General features: G+C 59.4%; 1 protein-coding gene across 1 annotated transcript in view; it reads left to right on the top strand.

Moving 5' to 3' along the window:
* Positions 1-20,872, top strand: part of ZMIZ1 (zinc finger MIZ-type containing 1) — a 227,397-nt gene extending 206,525 nt beyond the window's left edge. Inside the window, 14 exon segments of the mRNA XM_045569353.1 lie at positions 2,018-2,164; positions 2,166-2,201; positions 3,120-3,197; positions 3,855-4,029; positions 4,426-4,567; positions 6,033-6,243; positions 7,411-7,516; positions 8,548-8,708; positions 9,701-9,768; positions 10,008-10,076; positions 10,527-10,771; positions 11,912-12,078; positions 15,340-15,600; positions 17,108-20,872. Of these exon segments, the coding sequence (XP_045425309.1) occupies positions 2,018-2,164; positions 2,166-2,201; positions 3,120-3,197; positions 3,855-4,029; positions 4,426-4,567; positions 6,033-6,243; positions 7,411-7,516; positions 8,548-8,708; positions 9,701-9,768; positions 10,008-10,076; positions 10,527-10,771; positions 11,912-12,078; positions 15,340-15,600; positions 17,108-17,215 (1,974 nt within the window). The 3' untranslated portion in view covers positions 17,216-20,872.
* Positions 20,873-21,130: the final 258 nt, after the last annotated feature.

Raw genomic sequence — 21,130 nt, 5'->3', positions numbered from 1 at the left:
AATGATGCACACAGACTGTATGGGACTCAGTGTGGTTCAGAGAAGACAGGTGCCCTGGTGGGCATGTCACAGGGCCTCCAGGGAATACCTGGAAACAACGGTGGCACAACTGGCCCCCCTGGGTACCCAGATGAGGATTTAGTTCACCTGCAGAAGACACAGGGCCCCAGGGTCCTGAGCTGGCAGATACCCATTGTGGAGCCTGCCCTGACTGCCCGGCTCCTCCCTGGGTACGGCGCCTGGGTCTCCACTCACACGCCCGCTCTCAGGAACGTTTCCTCCTCTGTCTGGTCTCGGGACTGTGGTGTTCAGCTTGGGCTTATAGTGGGGTTCAATCCCAAAGACCCTAAGTTCCTAGATGATCTGTGCAATTCCCCTCAGCATCCACCCTAGCATGGGCTGGGTGGTTTGGCAATGGGGAGGGGTATCCCAAGTCCAAGAGGGGAGAGAAAAGTCCCCAGACCCCAGGAGGCTGGGTCAAGCCCTGACCCTCTGCCTGGTCGGCCACAGTTCAGGGCGGGGCCAGAGAAGGACCGTTGGCTCCCAGGCCCTGCCTGTCCTCGGGGGACCTCAAGCTCCTGGCCCTACTCCCAGGGCACAGCCCCCACCCAGTTTCTGGGCCTCTTCTCAGCCTCCCCGGCGCTCAAGCTCCCAGAGTCCCCACTGGCTGGGCTGGAGGATGCGTCTGTGAGCCCAGCCTCAGGGCTGCCAGACCGGGGAGGCGACGTGCAGGGGGGCTGCGGCAGAGTCCCTGGTCACCAGCGTCACTCTGCACCTGCACCAGTGCTGAGCGCCCGGCTCTTGCCTGCCACGAGAGAGCGTGCCAGAGGCCCTCGGTATCTTCCCTGCACTGATCATCCCCTTCATAGAATACCGCTGCTACCCAGCTGCAAAATCACGGGCACTGGGCCATGACACGGGGTAGTCACAGCCTGCGAGGCCTGACCCTGAATGGGAAGGCTGGTCTTCCACTCGCCAGGGCCCTTATACAGTGTTGGAATTGTTGAAACTTTAGGGCGGGAGCTGGACTTGGGTCCCCTGGCCCCGTAGAAGATCCAGTTCTCTAGCCTGCTGGGTGGGCAGGCAGCAGCCATTTACACACCTCCCATGACGGGAGCCTCACTGTCGCACAGAGCCGCCACCATGTCGCAACAGCATGAGCTAGAGAGTTCTTCCACGCTGACACTTTGATGTTTACCCCAGGGCCTTCATTTGTTGAGCAAGTATTGATTGAGGGCACTTTGCCAGGCACTGGGACACAGCCACCAGCAGGACCTCTGGGCCTGGAGGGCAAGAGAGACACTCAGGGAGTTTCACCAGACAGGGAAGAAGAAACCACTGATATACAGGATGTCATGTGGCCTGAGGGTCACCTGATTTTTCAGACAGGGAAGGTGGTTGGAGGGTGACACTGTGTTTTCTCTCTAAATTGCTCCTCCTGGGAGAAGTTGCCTTGTCCCGGCACCAACCTGGTGCTCCCGGCCTCTGCCCAGACGGCAGTTGTTGATACCCCGGAACTGAACACTAGGTGTGTGTTCTGCTCTGTGTGGGGTACGGGAACAATGCCACCCATGTGCAGCCTCAGAATGCAGGGACAGGCGTGTCACCTTCCAGAAGCATAGCCTGTTGACTGTGTTCCCCTGTCACATTAGGTACACACTATGTAACACAGCCCTGAACTGAGAAACAGGAGACACCCCTCTCCTAGTGGCCTGAATGAGAGGCTGTGAAAGTGTCCCTGGAGTTCAGAGGGCATGTGCTCCAGGAAGAACAGCTTTCTGGGGAGGTGGCCCATGAGCTGGACAGGCAGAATGCACTGTCCTTGGATATCAGGGCAAGAAGGGGCCTCAGGCATCATTTGCTTTGGCTGCTCCCCCGTGCAGATGGGGAGGGTGGTTTGTGGGTGGACAGTAGCCCAGGCCAAGCAGAGGAGGTGGGCGCAGTCCTGGCGTTCAGGTGAGCGTCTTGGCTACGAGACATTGGTGACCTTTCCTCTGTCCTTTCTCTGCCACCACAGCCCAACTACGGAAACCAGCAATATGGACCAAACAGCCAGTTCCCCACCCAGCCAGGCCAGTACCCGACCCCCAACCCCCCGAGGCCGCTCACCTCTCCCAACTACCCGGGGCAAAGGATGCCAAGCCAGCCCAGCACTGGGCAGTACCCCGCCCCCAACGGTCAACATGGGGCAGTATTACAAGGTGAGTCCCACCACCGTGGTTACCCACACCACCCCAGACCTCGCCCCTTCCCTCCCTGCACCTCACATTGCTGACCACCCCCCCGAAGGCACCAAGGGGTAGGTGGAGGTTTCTGGATGCCATCATATGCTCAGAGCTGAGTTCAGTGGCCAGAAAGTCAGACTGGCTTTTCTGGGTCCCTATTCTCATGGGGCTTGGATGATGGCTTTCTTTCTCCTTTCATGGCATTCATAAGGGGATAAAGGAAATTCATTTTTTAAACAAAAAGCCCACACCCTGCATACATGAACATTTCATTTGAAACTAAGGTTGTTCTTACAGCTGTGATTTTGAATCTCTTCCTTTCACTTACTGTGAAATCATAAACATGTTAGTTATTGCTACAGTCTATAGTTTTTACTTTTAACGGCTACCTAATGTTCCACTGAAATAACCATGTCGTATTCCATTATTCCTTCTCTGTTAGACATTTGGGTTGCTTCTGATTTTTCACTTCTTTAGTAATATTTTGATGAACATCTTCAAGAATATAGCCTTGTCTTTCTTTGGAATTATTGTAAAATACGTTCTCAGGAGTGAAGAAAATGTTCCACTAATGTAAAGATGTTTACATGTATTTGCCAAAGAACCATGCTAACTTATATGACCAGCCGCCGTATGGGTTTGCCATTTTTGCTCCAACTTCAGCACACTAGGTGTTGCTATGTTTGTAAACCGTGTTGCTGAAGTCACGGCTGTGGACAGAGAGAGGCAAAACGCTGTCCCTGAGGGGAGGCCTGGCCTGCCCCAGTCATTCCCCTGCAGTGCCTGGTGTCTGCAGCAGACCCTGCACTCCCGGCAGGCGTAACACCAGGGGGAGAGTGGGCCCCTGATAGCTCTCCTGCCTTCCACTATAACACGTCTGTCTTGTTTTCATAGCCAGAACAGTTTAATGGACAAAATAACACCTTCTCGGGAAGCAGCTACAGTAACTACAGCCAAGGGAATGTCAATAGGGTACGTTCCATTTTAATTTTGAAAATTCTAACCCAGAGGCAATTGTGTCTTAGGGTTTTTACTATTCCTGCCTTGCCCTCTCTGGACGTTAGGAGGGGTCTGTGGGTTGGGGTACACTTCCCGGTCATCTGTTCTGGGGCACAGAGATGCCTGGGACTGAGACTCCACAGCCCTGGGTGGGTGAAGCAGGAACAGGTGTGGGCCGTGCCAGTCCTGAAAGAAAACAAGGCGAGGACCGAGGGAGACACAGGGGCCCCTGGGGAATCTGGGCCTGGGATTCTGCAGGCCCCGACTCCACCTGGGGGCCCTGGAGGGGTGGGTGGGCGTGCAGGGTGTGGCCTAGATGTGGGTGCCTGCCTGGCTGGCAGCAGGAGACGTCCTCTCCTCCCACGGTCCTATCAGACAGGTCCCCCACCTGAGCCTCCGTGTCCCCACTGATCACACGGGGGGTGGTGTCTGTGTGTACCTAACACTGGAGGAGCTCAGCTGGTGTGAGACCAGACAAAGGACAGGGAGGTTTCCCTCGGAGAGGCTCTCCTCCCTCAGCGGGAGGGGCGTAGCCCGGGACCCTGGGGTGAATGAGGTGTGTGTCCACAGCCATGGCCCCTTCTGTCCCCGTGACCCCATAACCTTTGTGTGGTTTCTCTTTCCCTCCAGCCTCCCAGGCCGGTTCCTGTGGCAAATTACCCCCACTCACCTGTTCCAGGGAACCCCACACCCCCCATGACCCCCGGGAGCAGCATCCCTCCCTACCTGTCCCCCAGCCAAGACGTCAAACCACCCTTCCCACCTGACATCAAGCCAAATATGAGCGCTCTGCCACTGCCCCCAGGTGAGGGCCCCACTTCTGCCCCTACCTTGTCAGGCAGCTCCATTGGGGGCCGCCCAGCTGGGGGGTGTCTTGCAGAAAGGGCAGAGGGCTTGAGAGCAGTAGGCCCCACCCAGAGGGATGTTTGAGGTGGGGGCTGGGCCGCCCTCTGCTATGGGAGGAGCAGGTTGGGCTTCTGGAGCAGGGAGGCAGGTGGGAGCAGAGGGGATGCGTGGCCGGGGTGGGCCAGGTGGCCGGGATGAAGACATGGCTCCCTGGTATGTGCCGGGCACAGCCCAGCCCCATTTCCACACGCTGCCTCCTCTGGGTGTTCAGCCCAGGGTGAGCGAGTCCCACCCGCGGCCCTGGAGTCCTGTGTGCCGGGGGCGCGTGGCTCACCTGCCTCCTCTCCCGCCCCAGCCAACCACAACGACGAGCTGCGGCTCACGTTCCCCGTGCGGGACGGCGTGGTGCTGGAGCCCTTCCGCCTGGAGCACAACCTGGCCGTCAGCAACCATGTGTTTCACCTGCGGCCCACGGTCCACCAGACGCTGATGTGGAGGTGCGTGTCGGGGCGGGGTCCCCCTGGAGTGACTGCTTCTTTCTGTCACCTGCACCTGTTCCACATCATTGACCGGCCCCTCCCCTGCGTGAGGCCCTGGGGATGTCAGGGGGAGCCTGTAGGCATCTGGGGTGCACAGCCGAGGCGTCCTGGCCCATGGGCAGGGGACAGCTGTCACTGACCCCAGAGGGAAAGGTGGCCAGCTCAGACCTAAAGGCTGAGAAGGAAGGTATCCCAGCTGAGGCCTCGAGTTGGCAGGAGGGAACAGCAGGCAAGAGTTTGAGTGTGACCCACGTGGCAGGAGCCAGGAATGTAGAGCGGAGAGTCTGGCGAGGGAGGCAGACCTACGCCAGGCTGCACGGGGCTGGGCAGCGGGCCAGCTGCTGCTAAACACGTGGGGATGTGGCGGGGCACAGGGCCTGGAGGTGCCTTGCTGGGCCAGGCCTGCGCTTGGCCTCCACATGTGACCTGCTTGCATCGTGGGAGTGGGCAGTGCCTTCCCTTTTGACAGATGAGAAAACTGAGGCCAGAGAAGTGGATTAGTTTATGTGAGTTCTCACAGCTAGCAAGGAGCAGAGCCGAGACTTGGGCCCAGGTCTCCTGGATGTCAGAGACAACCCACGGGTTTCTCCACCCCTGGGTCCTTTGTCCTCAGGCAAGATTCACACTGTGTCCCCGTGCCTGAGACTAGGGTCCCCTTGGCTGCCAAGTGAGCATCTGGAGGGCAAGAGATGCTTCTCTGCACTGGGCATGTGTACACACACCCTTGCCATCGTCTCAGGCACGCTGCGGAGACTGCAGGGAGGCAGCCAGAGAGCTGTCACGGGCACTTAGGACACAGGAGCCGGGCCACTCAGCTGGGAGGGGGGAGTCTTCCGGCACAGGACAGCCCACTGTGCGGCCTGCCTGGGCTGGGGCCCTGGTCACCCATACTCCTTGCCTGGGAGTGTCCTTGCCTGGGAGGCCCCTGCTCCCTGCTTGGCTGTCAGGCCTGTGTGCTCACTGCTGGTTCCTGCCACTCCTTCAGTGCTGTGTCCTCAGGGACCACACTGGGGGTGGGCTAAACCAGAAACTGCCCTGGCCTGGGAGGGCTGCTTCCAACAGTTCTGGAGACGGGCTTAATCAGCCTTGCAGCCAGTGCAGTCAAATTAGTGTCTGTTCTTCCATCCCTCTGTCCTGGGTAACCTGGGGAGATTGTAGGGAGCTGGGGGCTGTGGCAGGAGAGAATGCCAGGGGGGAGGCCTGGGGGCAGGGTGGGTGCTGGGTGGTTCTGAGTAGAGATGTGGAGGAAGGAATAGGCAGGGTGAGGATAAGAACCCGGTGAGGCTGGGGGAGCTGGGATGGGGTCCTGGGGGCTCTCAGGCTGTGGTGCGTGTAGGGGCGTGCAGCCTGGCTCGGGGTCACAGAGGCCACGGACAGCCCCCCGGCAGAGCCGCCCTGAGCCGCCCGCCCGCCCTCACCCCAGGTCTGACCTGGAGCTGCAGTTCAAGTGCTACCACCACGAGGACCGGCAGATGAACACCAACTGGCCGGCCTCGGTGCAGGTCAGCGTCAACGCCACGCCCCTCACCATTGAGCGCGGCGACAACAAGACCTCCCACAAGCCCCTGCACCTCAAGCACGTGTGCCAGCCGGGCCGCAACACCATCCAGATCACCGTCACGGCCTGCTGCTGCGTGAGTGTCGGGGCGGGCGGGCCTGGGGCCGTGGGGGCATCGGCAGCACAGACACTTGACCCCCTCTGGTCCTCAGCCTTGTCCCTGGGTGTTGTCCCCCTCCCCATAGCCACCAAAGTGACCTTCCAGAAACACAGCCCCACAGACTCGCAGTGCCCCCCCCACCCGAGGCCCATGGACTAAGCGTCACACTCGGTGCACCTCAGAGTCACCGTGCCCTGGCTCCAGACGCGGCCTTTTTCCCGTGTACATTCAGTCCCCGTCCATTCTCTGCACACACCTCCCCCTTACTCCCGTAGGGCCACCTTCTCCCGTGCACCCCATCGGTGACGTTCTGTGTGTCCCTCTAAGCTATGTTCTGCTCTAACCCCATTCGCCAGAAATTGTCATATTCTCACCACCTTTTCCCTCAGACCCAACTCCACCAAACCCGGAGTTAGTTCCCTCCCTCCCTCCGCAAACCTATTGTGCCAGAGTCATGTGCATGTGTCCCTCCAACCCGTGACATGTGATCTGGGGCCACCTTCACATCCCCCGGGGATCAGGGAGGCCCAGCACACAGGCCTTGCTCAAGAGACGCGTGTGGAAGTGAACTGCCAGCCTGCTCTGCTGACCTCCCTGGGGCACATGGAGAAGGAACTGCTCTGATCCTGTTCTTTTGAGCGTAGGGGTGCTGAGGCCATGCAGAGATAGGAGTCACAGGAACAGCGGTGCTGTGTGAGGCTGCACAGCTGTCAGGAGGCTGGTGTGGGGTGGCTGGGGTGTGCAATCCTGGAAGGCTTCCTGGAGGAGTGGAGATAGGGATGAGCCTCTGGCAAGAAGGGCCAAGGTCACATGCTGGGAAACAGTGGTAAGGGAGGCTAGGAAGCAAGGTGGGCGCCAGTCCAGATGCCATGTGTCCAGGGGGTGTGTCAGCGTCAGTCCACCTTGTTGGCTGGAGCGAAGGCAGCTTTCCCAGAGTGGTGACCCCAGCCTGGGTGCCTGGGCTCACAGGTCCCAGGACACATCATGGGCCCCTAAGTCCATCTCTGTCCGGGTCCTGGGTGGCATCACTGCGGGATTGTGGGGTTCTTCAGGCCTGGGGGTGGCCTGGGGCTGCAGAGGCTGCAGGCGGGGTGGGGCGTGGGGACAGCGGGTGGGAACTGAGCGTCTGCTCCCTCTCTGCAGTCCCACCTCTTCGTGCTGCAGCTGGTGCACCGGCCCTCCGTCCGCTCTGTGCTGCAAGGCCTCCTCAAGAAACGCCTCCTGCCGGCGGAGCACTGTATCACAAAAAGTGAGTTGGGGCGGGGACTGGGAGTGAGCCAGATCCCAGCCCCACCCGAGTTTGGGGCTGAAAAATAGTTACTTTTTACTTGGTACTGACCTCTGGCTCCATGCACGTCACCACTGGGCTCTGGGTTTTCCTGAGCACCAGTCCCCAGCTCAGACCCATGCCCCTCTCCTGGGGCTGTGGTGCTGATCCGATGAGCAGGAACTCTGGGACCCGGCCCGGACAGGACAGCTGGCTGCCCAGCCCGGGAGACAGGACAGATGCACCTACAAAAACGGCACAGGACACGAGGAGGGTTGAAGGAAAATGCCATGGTTAAGACAGCCTAGGCAGGCTTCCTGGAGAAGGTAGTGGCCTGGGCCAGGCCTTGAAGGATGGCAGGATTTGGAGAAGGATCTGCACCAGGCGGGAGGCACAAGGCAGGGGGTGGATGCCAGATTGGCCTCCCCACCTCAACAGCTTGTCCTTGAACTCGGGAGGGACCTGGCTTAGAGTCTGCTTCTTTGGGGGAGACGCCCAGGGTGCCGACGCGGGGGCTCTGTGCGGGGAGGCTTGCGACTGCCCCTCCCTTAGCATCTGCTTCTTCACAGCGGCTCCTCGAGCCCTAGAATTCCACCTGGCAGTTGTCCGTGTCTGTTTCCACACTTGCAGGATTCAGCGCAAGAGCATCTGGTGGGGGGCTTGTCACTGACTCAGTAAAGCAGAGACATGCCAGGCTGTGTGTCCTTGAGCTTTGCAGAAAGTCCCCCGTTCCTGATAAAGGCAGGGCCCATTCTGCAGAGATGGGGGACCCGCCACAGCCACCTGCTCAGGCACATGTACACCGCATGTGTAGCACGTGGAGGCTGCCCTTCCAGAGTGCGGGGCAGCCCGGGGCACCCAGGGGTCTGACTGCTCCACTTTGGACCTTCTCTTTGGTGGGCTTGGGGAGAAGCAAGGTGGGCTTCAGCCGTGAGGGAGTGGGGAGCGGTGCAGACCTGCCCCCTCGAGGTACTGCCTGGCCCTCCTCACCCGCCTGCGCCTCCGCCCCACAGTCAAGCGGAATTTCAGCAGTGTGGCTGCCTCATCAGGCAACACGACCCTCAATGGGGAGGACGGCGTGGAACAGACGGCCATCAAGGTGTCTCTGAAGTGCCCCATCACATTCCGGCGCATCCAGCTGCCTGCTCGAGGCCACGATTGCAAGCATGTCCAGGTGAGCGGCCCTGGGAAGCTCAGCTCCAGGGCAAGACACCTGGACTCTGGCTGGGTGGCCAGGGGTAGGCAAGAGGGGACGACAGGGCCTATTGAAACATTGTCCCGAAGGGCATCGTGGCAGTTAACAGCTGACTTCACTCACTCATTTCCACCATCATTTATCCTTGGAGCATCTTCTCTGTGTGCTCAGGCTGGGTTAGGGGGGCTGCAGAAGTGGGTGTGGACAGTCCCTGCGCTGGCAGAGTGGCAGGTGCCAGCTGGAAGGAAGTCTCACACACACAGCTATGGCTGTTACGGAGCCTGAGATCAGGGACGCCTCTGCCTGGGTCACAGCTGTGTTCAGGGCCTTGGCCCGAGCAGGCACTCAGTAGGTGGCCGGGGAATGAGCGATTGTCACAGTCCGAGCAGCCTGTGGCAGCCCTGTGCAAAGTGTGGGCAGCCCAGGCTGGGGGAGGAGTGAGGAGCTCTCCCTGCAAGACCTGGGTGTGGGCTGCAGAGGGGGCCAGGGTCGTCGCCCTCAGCTGGTCCTGAGGGCTTCGCGGTGGGACAGGAGCCTCCTCCCTCCAGAAGAAAGTTGTGGGTGTGATGGGTGGTTTGGTCACTTTATTTGTCCGAGACAGATGCATGAACTTACCCAGATTTGCTCTCAGTGCCTGGGCTGAAGGCGTGGTCAGAGTCCACGCTTCCCTGGCCTCGGTGGGAAGGGCTGTCACGGAGCAAAAACAGTAGGGGTACAGGAAGGCTCAGAGGATGTAGGTGCGGGGTCGCTCAGGGGATGGGAGGTGGTGTGAGGGATGCTGGGGCAGAGGCCCTGGGGACTTGGCAGGGCAGAAAGGTGGCCTGCCTTCTGCTGTACCTAAGCCCCAGCCCTGGGTCTCTCCCACCACCTCTCACCCTGCCTGGTGGAGACCTCTTCCCAGGAGACCCCAAGGCACAGCTACATAGTTTCTGACAGTCTTGGTCTCTCCTGTCTGTCTGTGGCCTCTGCAGTGCTTTGACCTGGAGTCGTACCTGCAACTAAATTGCGAGAGAGGGACCTGGAGGTGTCCTGTGTGCAAGTGAGTGACGCCCCCACCCCACTGCAAAGGGGCAGAGCTCCTCTGGCCTCCCTCTGGCCCTGTACTTCGGTCTCCAGCCACCTCTACCTGCCCTAAAAGCGAAACAGAACCCACAACCCAAACAGGGCAGGGGGGCTCAAGTCACAGGGGCAGAATCTGGACCCAGCTGGGAGGGTGGGCTGTGCCCCCTGCTCGTCGGGTCCAAGAGCAAAGGCCAAGCCCTCACTCTCCTTTTCCAGTAAAACCGCTCTGCTTGAGGGCCTGGAGGTGGATCAGTACATGTGGGGCATCCTGAATGCCATCCAGCAGTAAGTAGGGCCCTGGCCAGGGTGGCCGGGGGCCGGTGGGATTGGAGAAGGAGGAGTATGTGGACAGCCCTGACACAGCCCCCCACCCCACCGGCAGACCTCTGACCCACATCCCTCACCTCCCTGTCACTTGGCCTCAGGGGCCTCTGGACCTGAGGCAAATGAACTTCCCAGAAGGGACAAAACGCGGCCGGAGTAAGAAGCCGACAGTGCCCCCGCAGCCGCTCCCCAGCTGGGAGGCCTTGGGAGGCACAGCTGCCCTGTGCCAGCCACTTGCTTTCCCACTGCCCATCTCCCAAACAGAGATGGGAACATCCCCACCAGGCTCTGTCTTGTGCACAGTGTGGGGAGAGTGGGAGCCGGGGACCCTGGCCAGGATGCCTCCGTGTCTTTTTGTGTCCAAAGCCCAGCACCCCAGAGCCTCAGCTCTACCCCCCTTGCTCCCCGCAGCTCCGAGTTTGAAGAGGTCACCATTGACCCCACGTGCAGCTGGCGGCCGGTGCCCATCAAGTCAGACCTACACATCAAGGATGACCCTGACGGCATCCCCTCCAAGCGCTTCAAGACCATGAGTCCCAGCCAGATGATCATGCCCAACGTCATGGAGATGATTGCGGCCCTGGGCCCCGGCCCATCCCCCTACCCGCTCCCGCCTCCACCGGGGGGTACCAACTCCAACGACTACAGCAGCCAGGGTGGGTGGTGCTGGACAGGGAGGAGGGGAGAGGGAGGGCAGCCCCGAGTCTCAGCAGGGGCACAGGATTTCTGTGCTGATGGTGGCAGGCACGGCAGAGGGTGTGGTTGAAGAGGCAGAGGTAACACACCCCCCCCAAAAAATTCCCAGATGACCAGACTTAGGGTACGTCAGCCCTCGCCCAGGGCCTTCAGAGCCTGCTTTGCTGGTCGTACAGCTGCCACCCGCCTCCCCAGGCAGCTTGCGTTGGGGCTGCTGATACAACACAGTAATTGGAGTTCCTGTCCCCCACTGGCCTCCCGTATTTTTCTGTACCCTCCGGATCTGTAACTTTCCAGAAGGGCCAAAACTCAGCCCTATCCAGCAACCTTCCTATCCTCCCAGGGACAGTCCAGGCTCCTGGAGCTCTAGCCTTTGGCCACCAAGGTCACCGTCACTGGCTCTTAGGCTCCCTGCCGCCCAGACCAAGTTTCGCCCCTTCTGACACTTGGTTCCTGGAAAATACCGTACCCTCAAATACAGAGGGTGGCAGCTCCTGCACCAGGATCCCTGATCGCAGGTCCCCAGCACTCCTGGGTGAAGACAGGGCCAGAGAGGTTAGCCCACCTAGCCAGACCCCTGCAGCGTGCTGAGGGGCCCAGCCCCCCAGCATTCCGATCCTTTGACCCTCACCACTGCCATGTGGTAGAGGGCACAGTGTCCCACAGTCCCCAGAGAGGCCACACAGCTGGCTTCTGATGGTGTCACCTTGAGTCTGGCACAGCTTTCTATGTAGATTTGGCAAAACCTGACCACCCACTGTGGCCATGGGGGGACCCACTCAGCAGATCCTGTTTCAGGTTCAGGCTTGGACCTCCTTCCATGTCCTCCCGGGCCCCACAGGAGCCTGGCCCACCCCCTTCCTCCCACTCTGTCCCTCCACCATAGCAATGAGAGCAGCACACACCCTGGGGTGCCAGGGCCCACGGAGCAAGGTGGCGTGGCTGCCCCCTTGTACAGCCCGGAAGCGTAAGGTGTGGGAGCTGACTCAGCCTCTTGGCAGGAAAAGGACTTGGCTGGTAGTTTTACACACTCCCTGTTCCCACGGGGTGACCACCTTCCCTGTGGGTGACCCCCCTTCCCCATCTCCTTCCCTTCCCAGGCAACAACTACCAAGGCCATGGCAACTTTGACTTCCCCCACGGGAACCCCGGTGGGACATCCATGAATGACTTCATGCACGGGCCCCCCCAGCTCTCCCACCCCCCGGACATGCCCAACAACATGGCCGCCCTCGAGAAGCCCCTCAGTCACCCCATGCAGGAAACCGTGAGTACCTCCGCCTCACCCGCCCGCTCCCCACCCTGCGGGGCTGACAGGGGCAGAAGGCTCCCGGTGGGATGCAGATTCCCAGGTTCCCTCCCAGGCAAAGGCGAGGACTAAGAATTGGGTCAGGGGCTCCGGGGGATGGTAAGAGGCCTGCCTGAAGCTGAGTTGTGGCCCATTGGTGTCCTTGGACTTGGCTGTTTGTCCCAGGACTTCGGATTCTCTGGACACGGAGAAGCTTCAGGCTCCTTCCGGAACACACACTCTCACCCTACACACACATGCACACATGCGTGCACAGACCACCCTCTCTCTCCCGCCCCCACCCCACTTACCACACTCTTACACTGACATAACATGGCTCCCCTTTTGTCCCAAACTCAAGCACCTGTGCCCCGAGAGTCTGAATCTTCAAGGTGTTACCACCTCCTGCAAAAAGAAATGCCAGGAACTCTAATTATCCTAAGAGTATTCGGTTCTTGTCCTGTTTCGCGTTTATTGGCCCGTAATAGCCGTGTTGCTGAGAAAGCCCCTTCTGTGCTGTCCGCAGGCCTTCCCTCCCGCTGGCCCCGGCCGCAGGGGTAGGAGGCCTCCTGTAGTGAGTGCTGGATGAGTCCACTCAATTTAACAGACGTTTTTTGAGTCGTGCCCTGGACCAGGCCTGGTGACAAGGTGTGAGCAAGACAGACAGGGGCCAAGTGCTAATGGAGCAAAACTTCTGGCAGTGCCTGGGCGGAGGAAGAACAGTTGGGGTTTGGGGGAAACTGAGGCCCAGGGGCGAAGGGGCTTGTCCGAGGCCTCAGTCATCCTGGTCTCTCGCCTTAGCAGGAGGAGGGGCAGTTGCTGAGGACCTGGCGGGCAGGGCCTGGGCCACACCAAGCCTGGAGAGAGCCCCGGGGCCTCGCCAGTGCCTGGCATCGGAGGCGGGTGGGCCTATGCGGGAAGGCACCGCGCCAGGCCCCTCATCTTCCTTCATGTGGCCTGGAAGGAAGGGACCTCTGCATTGTACTGTGTTCCACACGCCTCACACGGAACTGGCTGGCCACTGGGCCAGGCCAGAACCGCCCTTAATTCTCAGTGGGAGTGAAAGTAACGAAAAGAATCCTGGGGGAAGGAGGAAGCCGTGTGTGGCTCTCCCCGGGACCCCAGTCGGAAATAGCTGCTTGGTGGAGCTTTAGGCGTGTTTTCAAAAGTTACTGTCCACCCTGTGGGGCTCTGACTTCTGGGGCTTCTCTCTTGGTCCCGCTTCCCACGCCCACGAGACACCCCAGTCACACCCCACACACACACTCCACACATCCGGAGCCTTCACGGTTCCTAATGCTGGAAGTTGGCGGCAGGAATTCCGTAGACTTTCCTTTACCGAGCAGGCTTGCTCCTGCCCCCTGGGCTCTGTGCAGAGGAGCCTGACCCTGTGAGTTGACCTCAGAGCCCCCCAAGGTACTCCCTAAATGGCGCTGTCCTTCCTGTTTCCCAGCTCTTGCTAGAGGGCACCTGGACCTGGAAGTACAGCTGTGCGAGGTAGGGTGGGGCAGTCCCGGGTAAACTCTCGCCACACCTGTCCGGCCTGAGGCAGCCACGCCCCTGGCTGAGCATGTGGTGGGAGAGACGCACAAGCGGGGACTGGCCGGAGTGTCCCAACCAGCTGCCAGTGCACCAGAACTCTCCCTTGCCCTCAGCAGGACCCAGAGAGACAGCCTTGTCAGAAGACCCGGGGACTGTCTGTCCTGAGCTGGGCTGCTCACAGGCGCCCCCAGGCTGCGTACTGCAGGGCGTCCACAGGGGTGGGGACCACAGCTAGCCTCTCACTGACAGCTGTGCTGGCCTGTTTCTCCAGCCTCTTCCTGCTGTATATCCCACACTCAGTTCCCAAGGAGCCAAAGCCCATGGTTGTGCAGTTATCCCCTGGTCTTAGGGCCTGGGCTGGAAGGACACTGGGCCACATGGGGGCCTGCACCCCGAGAAGAAGGGGCGCCCACATCATGGGCAGAGGCCGGCTTGCAGCAAGGCCCAGGGAGCAGTTTTCGGAGGAACGGGAAGAGGAGCTGGGGTCTGGGGAAGACCAGGGGGGGTCTGGCTGTCAATTCCAAACTCACAAAGGAAAAACGTGTCACTGTGTTGTGTGATCCTGGAGTCGGGGCAGGGGTGTGGGGGATTATCAGTAAAAGACCAGGGCAGATTGGTGACCAGCCTGCCTGCTCCCCTGAGCACCTGGAGCTTCAGTGTGAGCCCCTCACTGCAGAGCGTGAGTGGGGCTGGGGTCCGCTGGGGTGCTCAGAGCAGGGACAGGGCTTGGGCTTGGCGTTTCGTTCTGGAGGAAGGGCCTGCTTGGGATGGCAAATGGACCAGCGGGGCAATGTTGGAATCTCCCTCGCCCCCTACCCACAGACAACCCAGTCGCCAAGGCACGTGCATGCGGAAGGGTGCTAACCCTCCAGGTATCCGTCAGCACCACCAGCCCCACCTCAGGAAGGTCTCCCGGCTTGGTGAACCGTCGCACCGGCCTCCCCTTGTCCTTAGGGGCCTGGAGGTGCCTGCCTCCCTCAGCTCCCGTTCGAGGGGTGGTGCCGACTGGGTAAGGTGGCCAGGTGGCAGGCCTGGCCGTGCACAGGGATGCCCATGGCCACCCAGGTGCCTGCCCTGCTCCGCTCCACTCGTCTGGCGGCAGCTGCCCCCCACACGGAGGCAGGCAGGGCTGCTGCGCACCTCGGGCTGTGGGAGGCACCTTGGTGCCCCGCGTTGCCCCTCCCCGGGGCCCACGTAGGGGGTGCAGACCAGTCCTGAGCCGCACGCCTGCGCGATGCTGTCTGTCCGCGTCTGCTCTCCACCGCCCGGCCCGCGGGGGCCCTGCACCATGCCGTGGCAGCACCTCCGCCTCCCTGCTCCCCAGGAACATGCCCATTTTGCTTCTCCATCCTGCCCTTGCTGTTGTTCGTTGTGGTGATGGTGTCCGGGCAGGGAGGCGAGGGCCTGGGGGGCCTGGGCCTGGCTCTCCGCCTGCTCCAAGGCCCTCCCCCCTTCCCCCCAGCCCCATGTGGCCTGAGAGGCCCCCTGTTCTCCCCCACAGCCTCCCTGATGGGCGGTTTTGGGGGGCACATTTTTGTTTGTTCCTCTGCCCGACAAAAGCATCCAGCTTTGTACAGGGGTGGCTTTGTTTTGGGGGTTGTTACTTCCCTGGTTTGTTGGTTTCATTTTCTTCAGGCATCTCGTCGCTGTACCTGGTCACCTCACCTTTCTTTTCTCCCGCTCTCTCCTCCTCCACAGATGCCACACGCTGGCAGTTCTGACCAGCCCCATCCCTCCATACAAGGTTTGCACGTACCACACCCCAGCAGCCAGTCAGGGCCTCCATTACATCACAGTGGGGCTCCTCCTCCTCCTCCTCCTTCCCAGCCTCCCCGGCAGCCGCCACAGGCCGCTCCCAGCAACCATCCACACAGCGACCTGACCTTTAACCCCTCCTCAGCCTTAGAGGGTCAGGCCGGAGCGCAGGGAGCGTCCGACATGCCGGAGCCTTCGCTGGATGTAAGTTGGGGTCACCACTTGCCTTGGCCTGGGGCTAGGCCTGGCACTGGGACCTGCCCGAGAGAAGGGGTGGGCATTGAGGGCTCAAGGGGAGTGGGGGGCGACGGGCGGGCCCCAGCCAGTCTCCCAGCTGCAGACCAGGAAGCCCCACAGTGGGGAAGTGTCACTGAGGGCCCCCGCCCCGCCAGCCCCTTCCTCTGCCCCGCCAGCCCTTGCCACTTCAGTCCCTGTGGCCACAGCCCTACACCCTAGTCGTGCCCCACCTCCCACCCAGGCCCTTGCAGGGTCCTCGGGGCAGAGTGAGAGGGTCCCTGCCCTTCCCCCCCCCGCCCCCCATGTTGAGCTCGCTGTTTCCGTGTCTGCCACGCTCTCTGGCCGTAGGCAGGGGAGGGGCTGGAGCTTGCTGGTGTTTGTCTGTCTCCGGTTTTCTTGTCCATGTGTCGTCCATGCCCTGCTTCCGCTTGCTCTATCGCTCACTTCGAGGGGCCCCGTGTGGGTGACAGGATGAGGGGCAGGAGCTTCAGCCTTGGGTCACAGCTGTGGGCAGCAAGCCAGAGTGGGCGGCTGAGGTTCAGGGTCTCCCACCTTGCAGCCTGGCTGGTCCGGAAGGTGTGGGGGTCACTCAACAGCTGGACAGGCCTGGCCAGGTGGGACTGAGCACCAGCCCTCCTGCCCCCCGCATGGGAGCTGGGGCTGTGCTCAGCCCACACCCCTGGCGCTGGGCTCCCAGAGGAGCAGGCCACTGTTGTCCTTCACCAGCTGCCGTGATGGCATCAGTTTTTGTGATGGTTGGGAGTCACTGTGCAGCCATCTCGGGTCCTTGCTCCAGCTCTCCTCCCAAACCAGGCCAATGGAGATCTTTTAAATTCCTGGGGCTCCCCCATGTGACATAAAAACTCCAAGGACATCTCTGTAGAGGCTAGAGACAGTCTACGGCCTCTGCCAGGGGCCACCGGGAAGGACAGCTGCCGGCCAGCCACAGGCTCACCAAGGAGACACAAGCACTTGCTCCAGAGAGCCAGGGATGGGGTGGGGGGCTGCAGGGACCACCTGGCCTGCCCACCAGCCCACCTCTTTGTGCTTACACGTGAGGCTGCATTATTTCTGCCAGGAGGCCCACGTGACCTGCAGCTCCTCGCAACAGGATCAGAGAGGGACAAAGCGACACTCTGATCAAGAGAAAGCCCCTCCACCTGCCATGTGGCTTTCCCAGCTTGTGGGGCTCAAGTCTGTGCCTAGGGAAGGGTCAGCCCAGCCCGGGAGTCAGCAGGTGGGCTGCAGGCCCCCTCCCCTAGGCTTGGAACGAGCATGAGTGTGCCCAGACGAGGTGCAGTGGCCTGGATGTGTTTGGGGACGGCCGGCAGGCCCATGCTCCAGACCATTAGCTTCCCCCTAGCTGGGACCCAGCAGGCAGGTGGAGGGAAGCCACTGGGCCAGGGTGCCCGCATTGCTCACCCTGGACTGGCCTCAGCCGACACCTCATCTGGACTTCGTGCTTCTTTTCCAGCTCCTTCCAGAACTCACAAATCCTGACGAGCTCCTCTCCTACCTGGACCCCCCCGACCTGCCGAGCAATAGTAACGATGACCTCCTGTCTCTCTTTGAGAACAACTGAAGGCCACCCCTCCGTCGGGGCCATCCCTCCACTCTGCCTCCTGCCCCATGTCCCCACACACTTCCCCACCGGGAGCCTGTGCCCTCAGACCGCCCCTCGCCCGGAGCCATAGGTGGAGGGCGGGGCCTCCCTGCTGCAGCCCTCTGGGCACAGGGCATGGAGGGCACAGGACAGCTGGTGGGCCTGGAGCCTGCGCCCACCCGCACACCCTGGGCTCGGGTCCAAACCCAGCGCAGGCCCCGAAGACGAAGACGTCGCACCTGACGGGGAATGCCGCAGGAAGAGGGCGTGCCCTGGCAGGGGCTTCCCAGCCCCTCCGTGCCTGCGGATTTCAGGCGACCTTCCGGTGCCCCCGAGGTTCTTCCATTTTCTAGACTGTAACCCTGCCTCTCTGCTTCCTGGCCCAGAGCCTCCTTCGAGTGACTGTGGCACCTGAGAGAAGTCCCCCCAGACCCAGGGTGGGCCCCAAACCTTGGAGGAGCAGTGACAGTTGGCAGTAGTGAGACTGGCCTGCCCACCACCACCCACCACAGAAAAGCACAAACCTCTGGGAAAGAACATCTCTCAGGGGCCAAGGGTCATTGACTTGACCCCTGACCTCTAAGCCAAGATACCCTGTAAACACGCTCTCAAAAAGCAGAGAAAAAGGACAAGATTCTGTGTTTGAGAGAGGGCCTGCCATTCCTGCTGGGGGCCTGGTGGGAGAGGGGCCAGGGCTTCCCAGAGCCAGGACGACGCCCCCAATGGCTCCGCCACCTTCAGGCCAGACCAGCCTTGGGGGGCAGAGAGAGAGCACACATGTGTGCCCAACCAAAATTATCATGCCCTCCACTGGGGGGTTGGGGGATGCCGCCAGCCGGAGTCAAGTAGGGGCAGCAACTCATAACTTAGCTCCAAGCCACTCCCTGTTTTTAAACAGCAACAACTTAAAACTATGAAGTCATCTGGAGAAAAGGAATGTTGCACTTGGACAGCAAGCAAACCATTTCTCTCCATGTGTTCTGTCTCCCCTCCTGCACCCTCCCCCACCTCTCCAAGACTGTTCCCTGGGACACCCACTTCCCTCTGTGTCCTAGTCCTCTGTCCACCCAGACGGCAGGGGACATCCGTGGAAAGGCAGGGGCACAGGGCATCTGTGTCTGTCTAGCCTCTCTGTCCCTGGCTGCCAGCCTCCCCTGCCCGCCGTGCCCCTCCACTGCCAAAAGCTCACCCCACACTCCTCGTTCAAGCAAGGCAGCCTCTGGCCTTCCCGCCACATGTCACTCCATTTGGCTCTCTGAGGTCTCCCAGGGAGCTTGTCCCGTGTCCACTTTGTTCCAAGCTCGTCTGTGTCCCCCTAAGCCTCGTGGCCTGGGGTGATGCTGGCTCGTCCCAGCACTTGGGTCCTGTCTGTAAATTCTTCCTGCTCTTCCCTGCCACTGCCTGGGCCCTTTCCTGCTTTCCTGTCCCCTGTGGGTGCTCTCGATCCCGCTGTCCCCGGCTCCCTCTCTGTGGTGGGTGGTCCCAGCACTCCTCCGTGGACTTTCCGGAAAAGGTGGCCCCAGCTGTTGACTTGCAGTCGCTGTTCCAGACAGCACGAGGTTTTCTGTAGGAAAGCTGCCATTGCCGCCCCCGCCCCTGTTTTTCCTTTGTCCCGTTGTCGTTGAGGTTTTTTCAAACAGCGTGTTGTTCGGTATGCAAATCAATTATTTTAAGAATCGCTTTTGTAAATATCTTTGTGAATATTTTAGTATTGTCTTTGATAATATTCAACATTTTCATGACCTGGTTATAGCCTTTGCTGGTGTTTTTAAAATACCTTGACTCGGTAACAAACACGGAGTTTTTTTTGTTTGTTTTTTTTGTTTGTTTGTTTTAAACAAAAAAAGGAACCAGGGCTATTTGTACAGATGAAGGGACGAATGGAATGGGTGGCTGTGCTGGGAGCTGGGAGACCAGGCAGCCCACTGTTTAGGGCCATCCCCCAGTCGGCTGGTGGGGACAGGGCAGCGCCAGGTAGCGTGTGGTCACCCTTGCTTGCCCAGTGCCTGTGTCCTGGCAGGTGGCCTGGTCTGTGTCAGACCATCTGGAATTTCAGCTGCGGACAGACTTCCAGATGCCTTCCTTAGGAGTTCCTACTTCCTGCCTTGATAGTTTGCCCCAGAAAGGCCTGGAGTCCACACTGGTCCGTAGCAGGGTGTGCCCAGACTCTGCTCACAGACGTAGCCACAGCTTTCCACGCAGAGGGTCTAGAAGCTCCCTGCAGCCCGGGCCCCTCCCCACCCACCTCTGGGCTTGGCACCTGAGGCTGGGTTCCTGGGTTCCGTCCCCGGCAAGCCTCCACCAGCAAGCAAGTAGCATTCCTTCCAGCAGGCTCTGAACCGCGGTGCCTGAAGCCTATGCTCTGGGGACATCCCGTTCCAGAGTGATTCTGGAGCCAGGTCAGGGTGTGAGGGAGGCACAGAGGCATCTGAGGCAGGAGCAAGCCCCCGTCGTGGCAGACGCAGGTGAAGACAGTATCTGTAAGCAGAGGTGGTCCTGAGCCTCTGGAAAGATGTTTCCCTGATCCTTTCGGACGACTCCTTGGAGCCGTAGTAACCTCAGCAAAAACAAGGCCTGAGCAAGCCACTTTTCCACGGCAAGCATCAACCCAGCCCACAGGTGTGTTTCTGCTGCCACTCCTCGAGATGGGACAGGGAGCTGGCGGTAGGCGGGAGGGGCCAAGTCCAGGCCATCGCCCCATCTTCTTGGTTTGAAGCTTTATCCATGTATCATGTTCCCTGTAGCCATTTTATTTTTAAGAGACTGCTAATACTTTCTCCCTCACGGAGCCCTAACCCCCCAGAGAGCTATAGGTCTGCTCCCAACGGGCCTTGGGCCTGACCCGTCCAGACAGGGCAGTGTCAGCAGCAGTGACTCAAGGGACGTGTGTACATATGTAAATGAGAAATAGAGACATGTCAACAGATGCATTCATTTCTCTCGGAATGTGTATTGTTTTTATTTTACGAAACAAAACAAAAAAAAAAGGCTTGGAATTCCATCTTACGTGGAAAAACTAGATCCTGTTCGTTAGCGTTTGTGAGTTCTCCACGTTTGTCTCACTCATGTAATATACCCTGACCCTGTGTGGAAAGGAATTTTTGTTCTGTTTTGTTTTTATTTTACCTACATGTACTATTTAGCTTCAGTGTACTAGTCCTGCCACCTGTGTATTTTTAGGGTGCTATGGAAATAATGAAAAGAAACGGGGATTTCAGAAGAAAATTGTAACCAAATTCATACTTTGTATAATTTTTGATATCATGATCACAGGTGATTCACACGTACACACATAAACACGCCCACAAGTGCAGCCTGAAGTAACTCCCACAGCAACCATCGTCGTCTTTGTACATCGTATGTACAATGCAATCATTTCATACTTTAAACTGGTCAGAAAACTAATTGTGATTTCTAGTCTTGCAAAGCTGTATGTAGTTAGATGATGTGACAACCTCTAATATTTATCTAATAAATATGTATTCAGATGAAACCTGTATATTAGGTGTTCATGTGGTTATTTTGTATTTAAAGATCAAATTATTTGACTATTGCTAGACATTTCTATACTCTGTTGTAACACTGAGGTATCTCATTTGCCCATGTTAATTTTTTTCTAAATAAATTGACAAAAACTGAAGGTTTGGCGAACTAGCTATTTTGTGAATGTTAAGGAGTAGTTTGGGGATTTTCGCTTTTGTTTTTTAGACCACCACCCCTGCCGTGTCAACTCTGCACACACGAGGCAGTCGAGTGGTCTGGGCCCTGAGTTGGGAGAGTCTCTGCCGCTGCGTCCCTGAAGGAGGAAACCGCCCCTGGGGGAGCACGTGGAGTGTGTGGCTGGGCAGAGGACGGGGGCTGGGGGACCCCAGTGGCATGTGACTCAGTGTTCAA

Source organism: Lemur catta, chromosome 14 (assembly GCF_020740605.2).
Source record: "Lemur catta isolate mLemCat1 chromosome 14, mLemCat1.pri, whole genome shotgun sequence".
Lineage (NCBI taxonomy): Eukaryota > Metazoa > Chordata > Mammalia > Primates > Lemuridae > Lemur > Lemur catta.
This window is presented reverse-complemented; position numbering and strand designations above follow the sequence as displayed.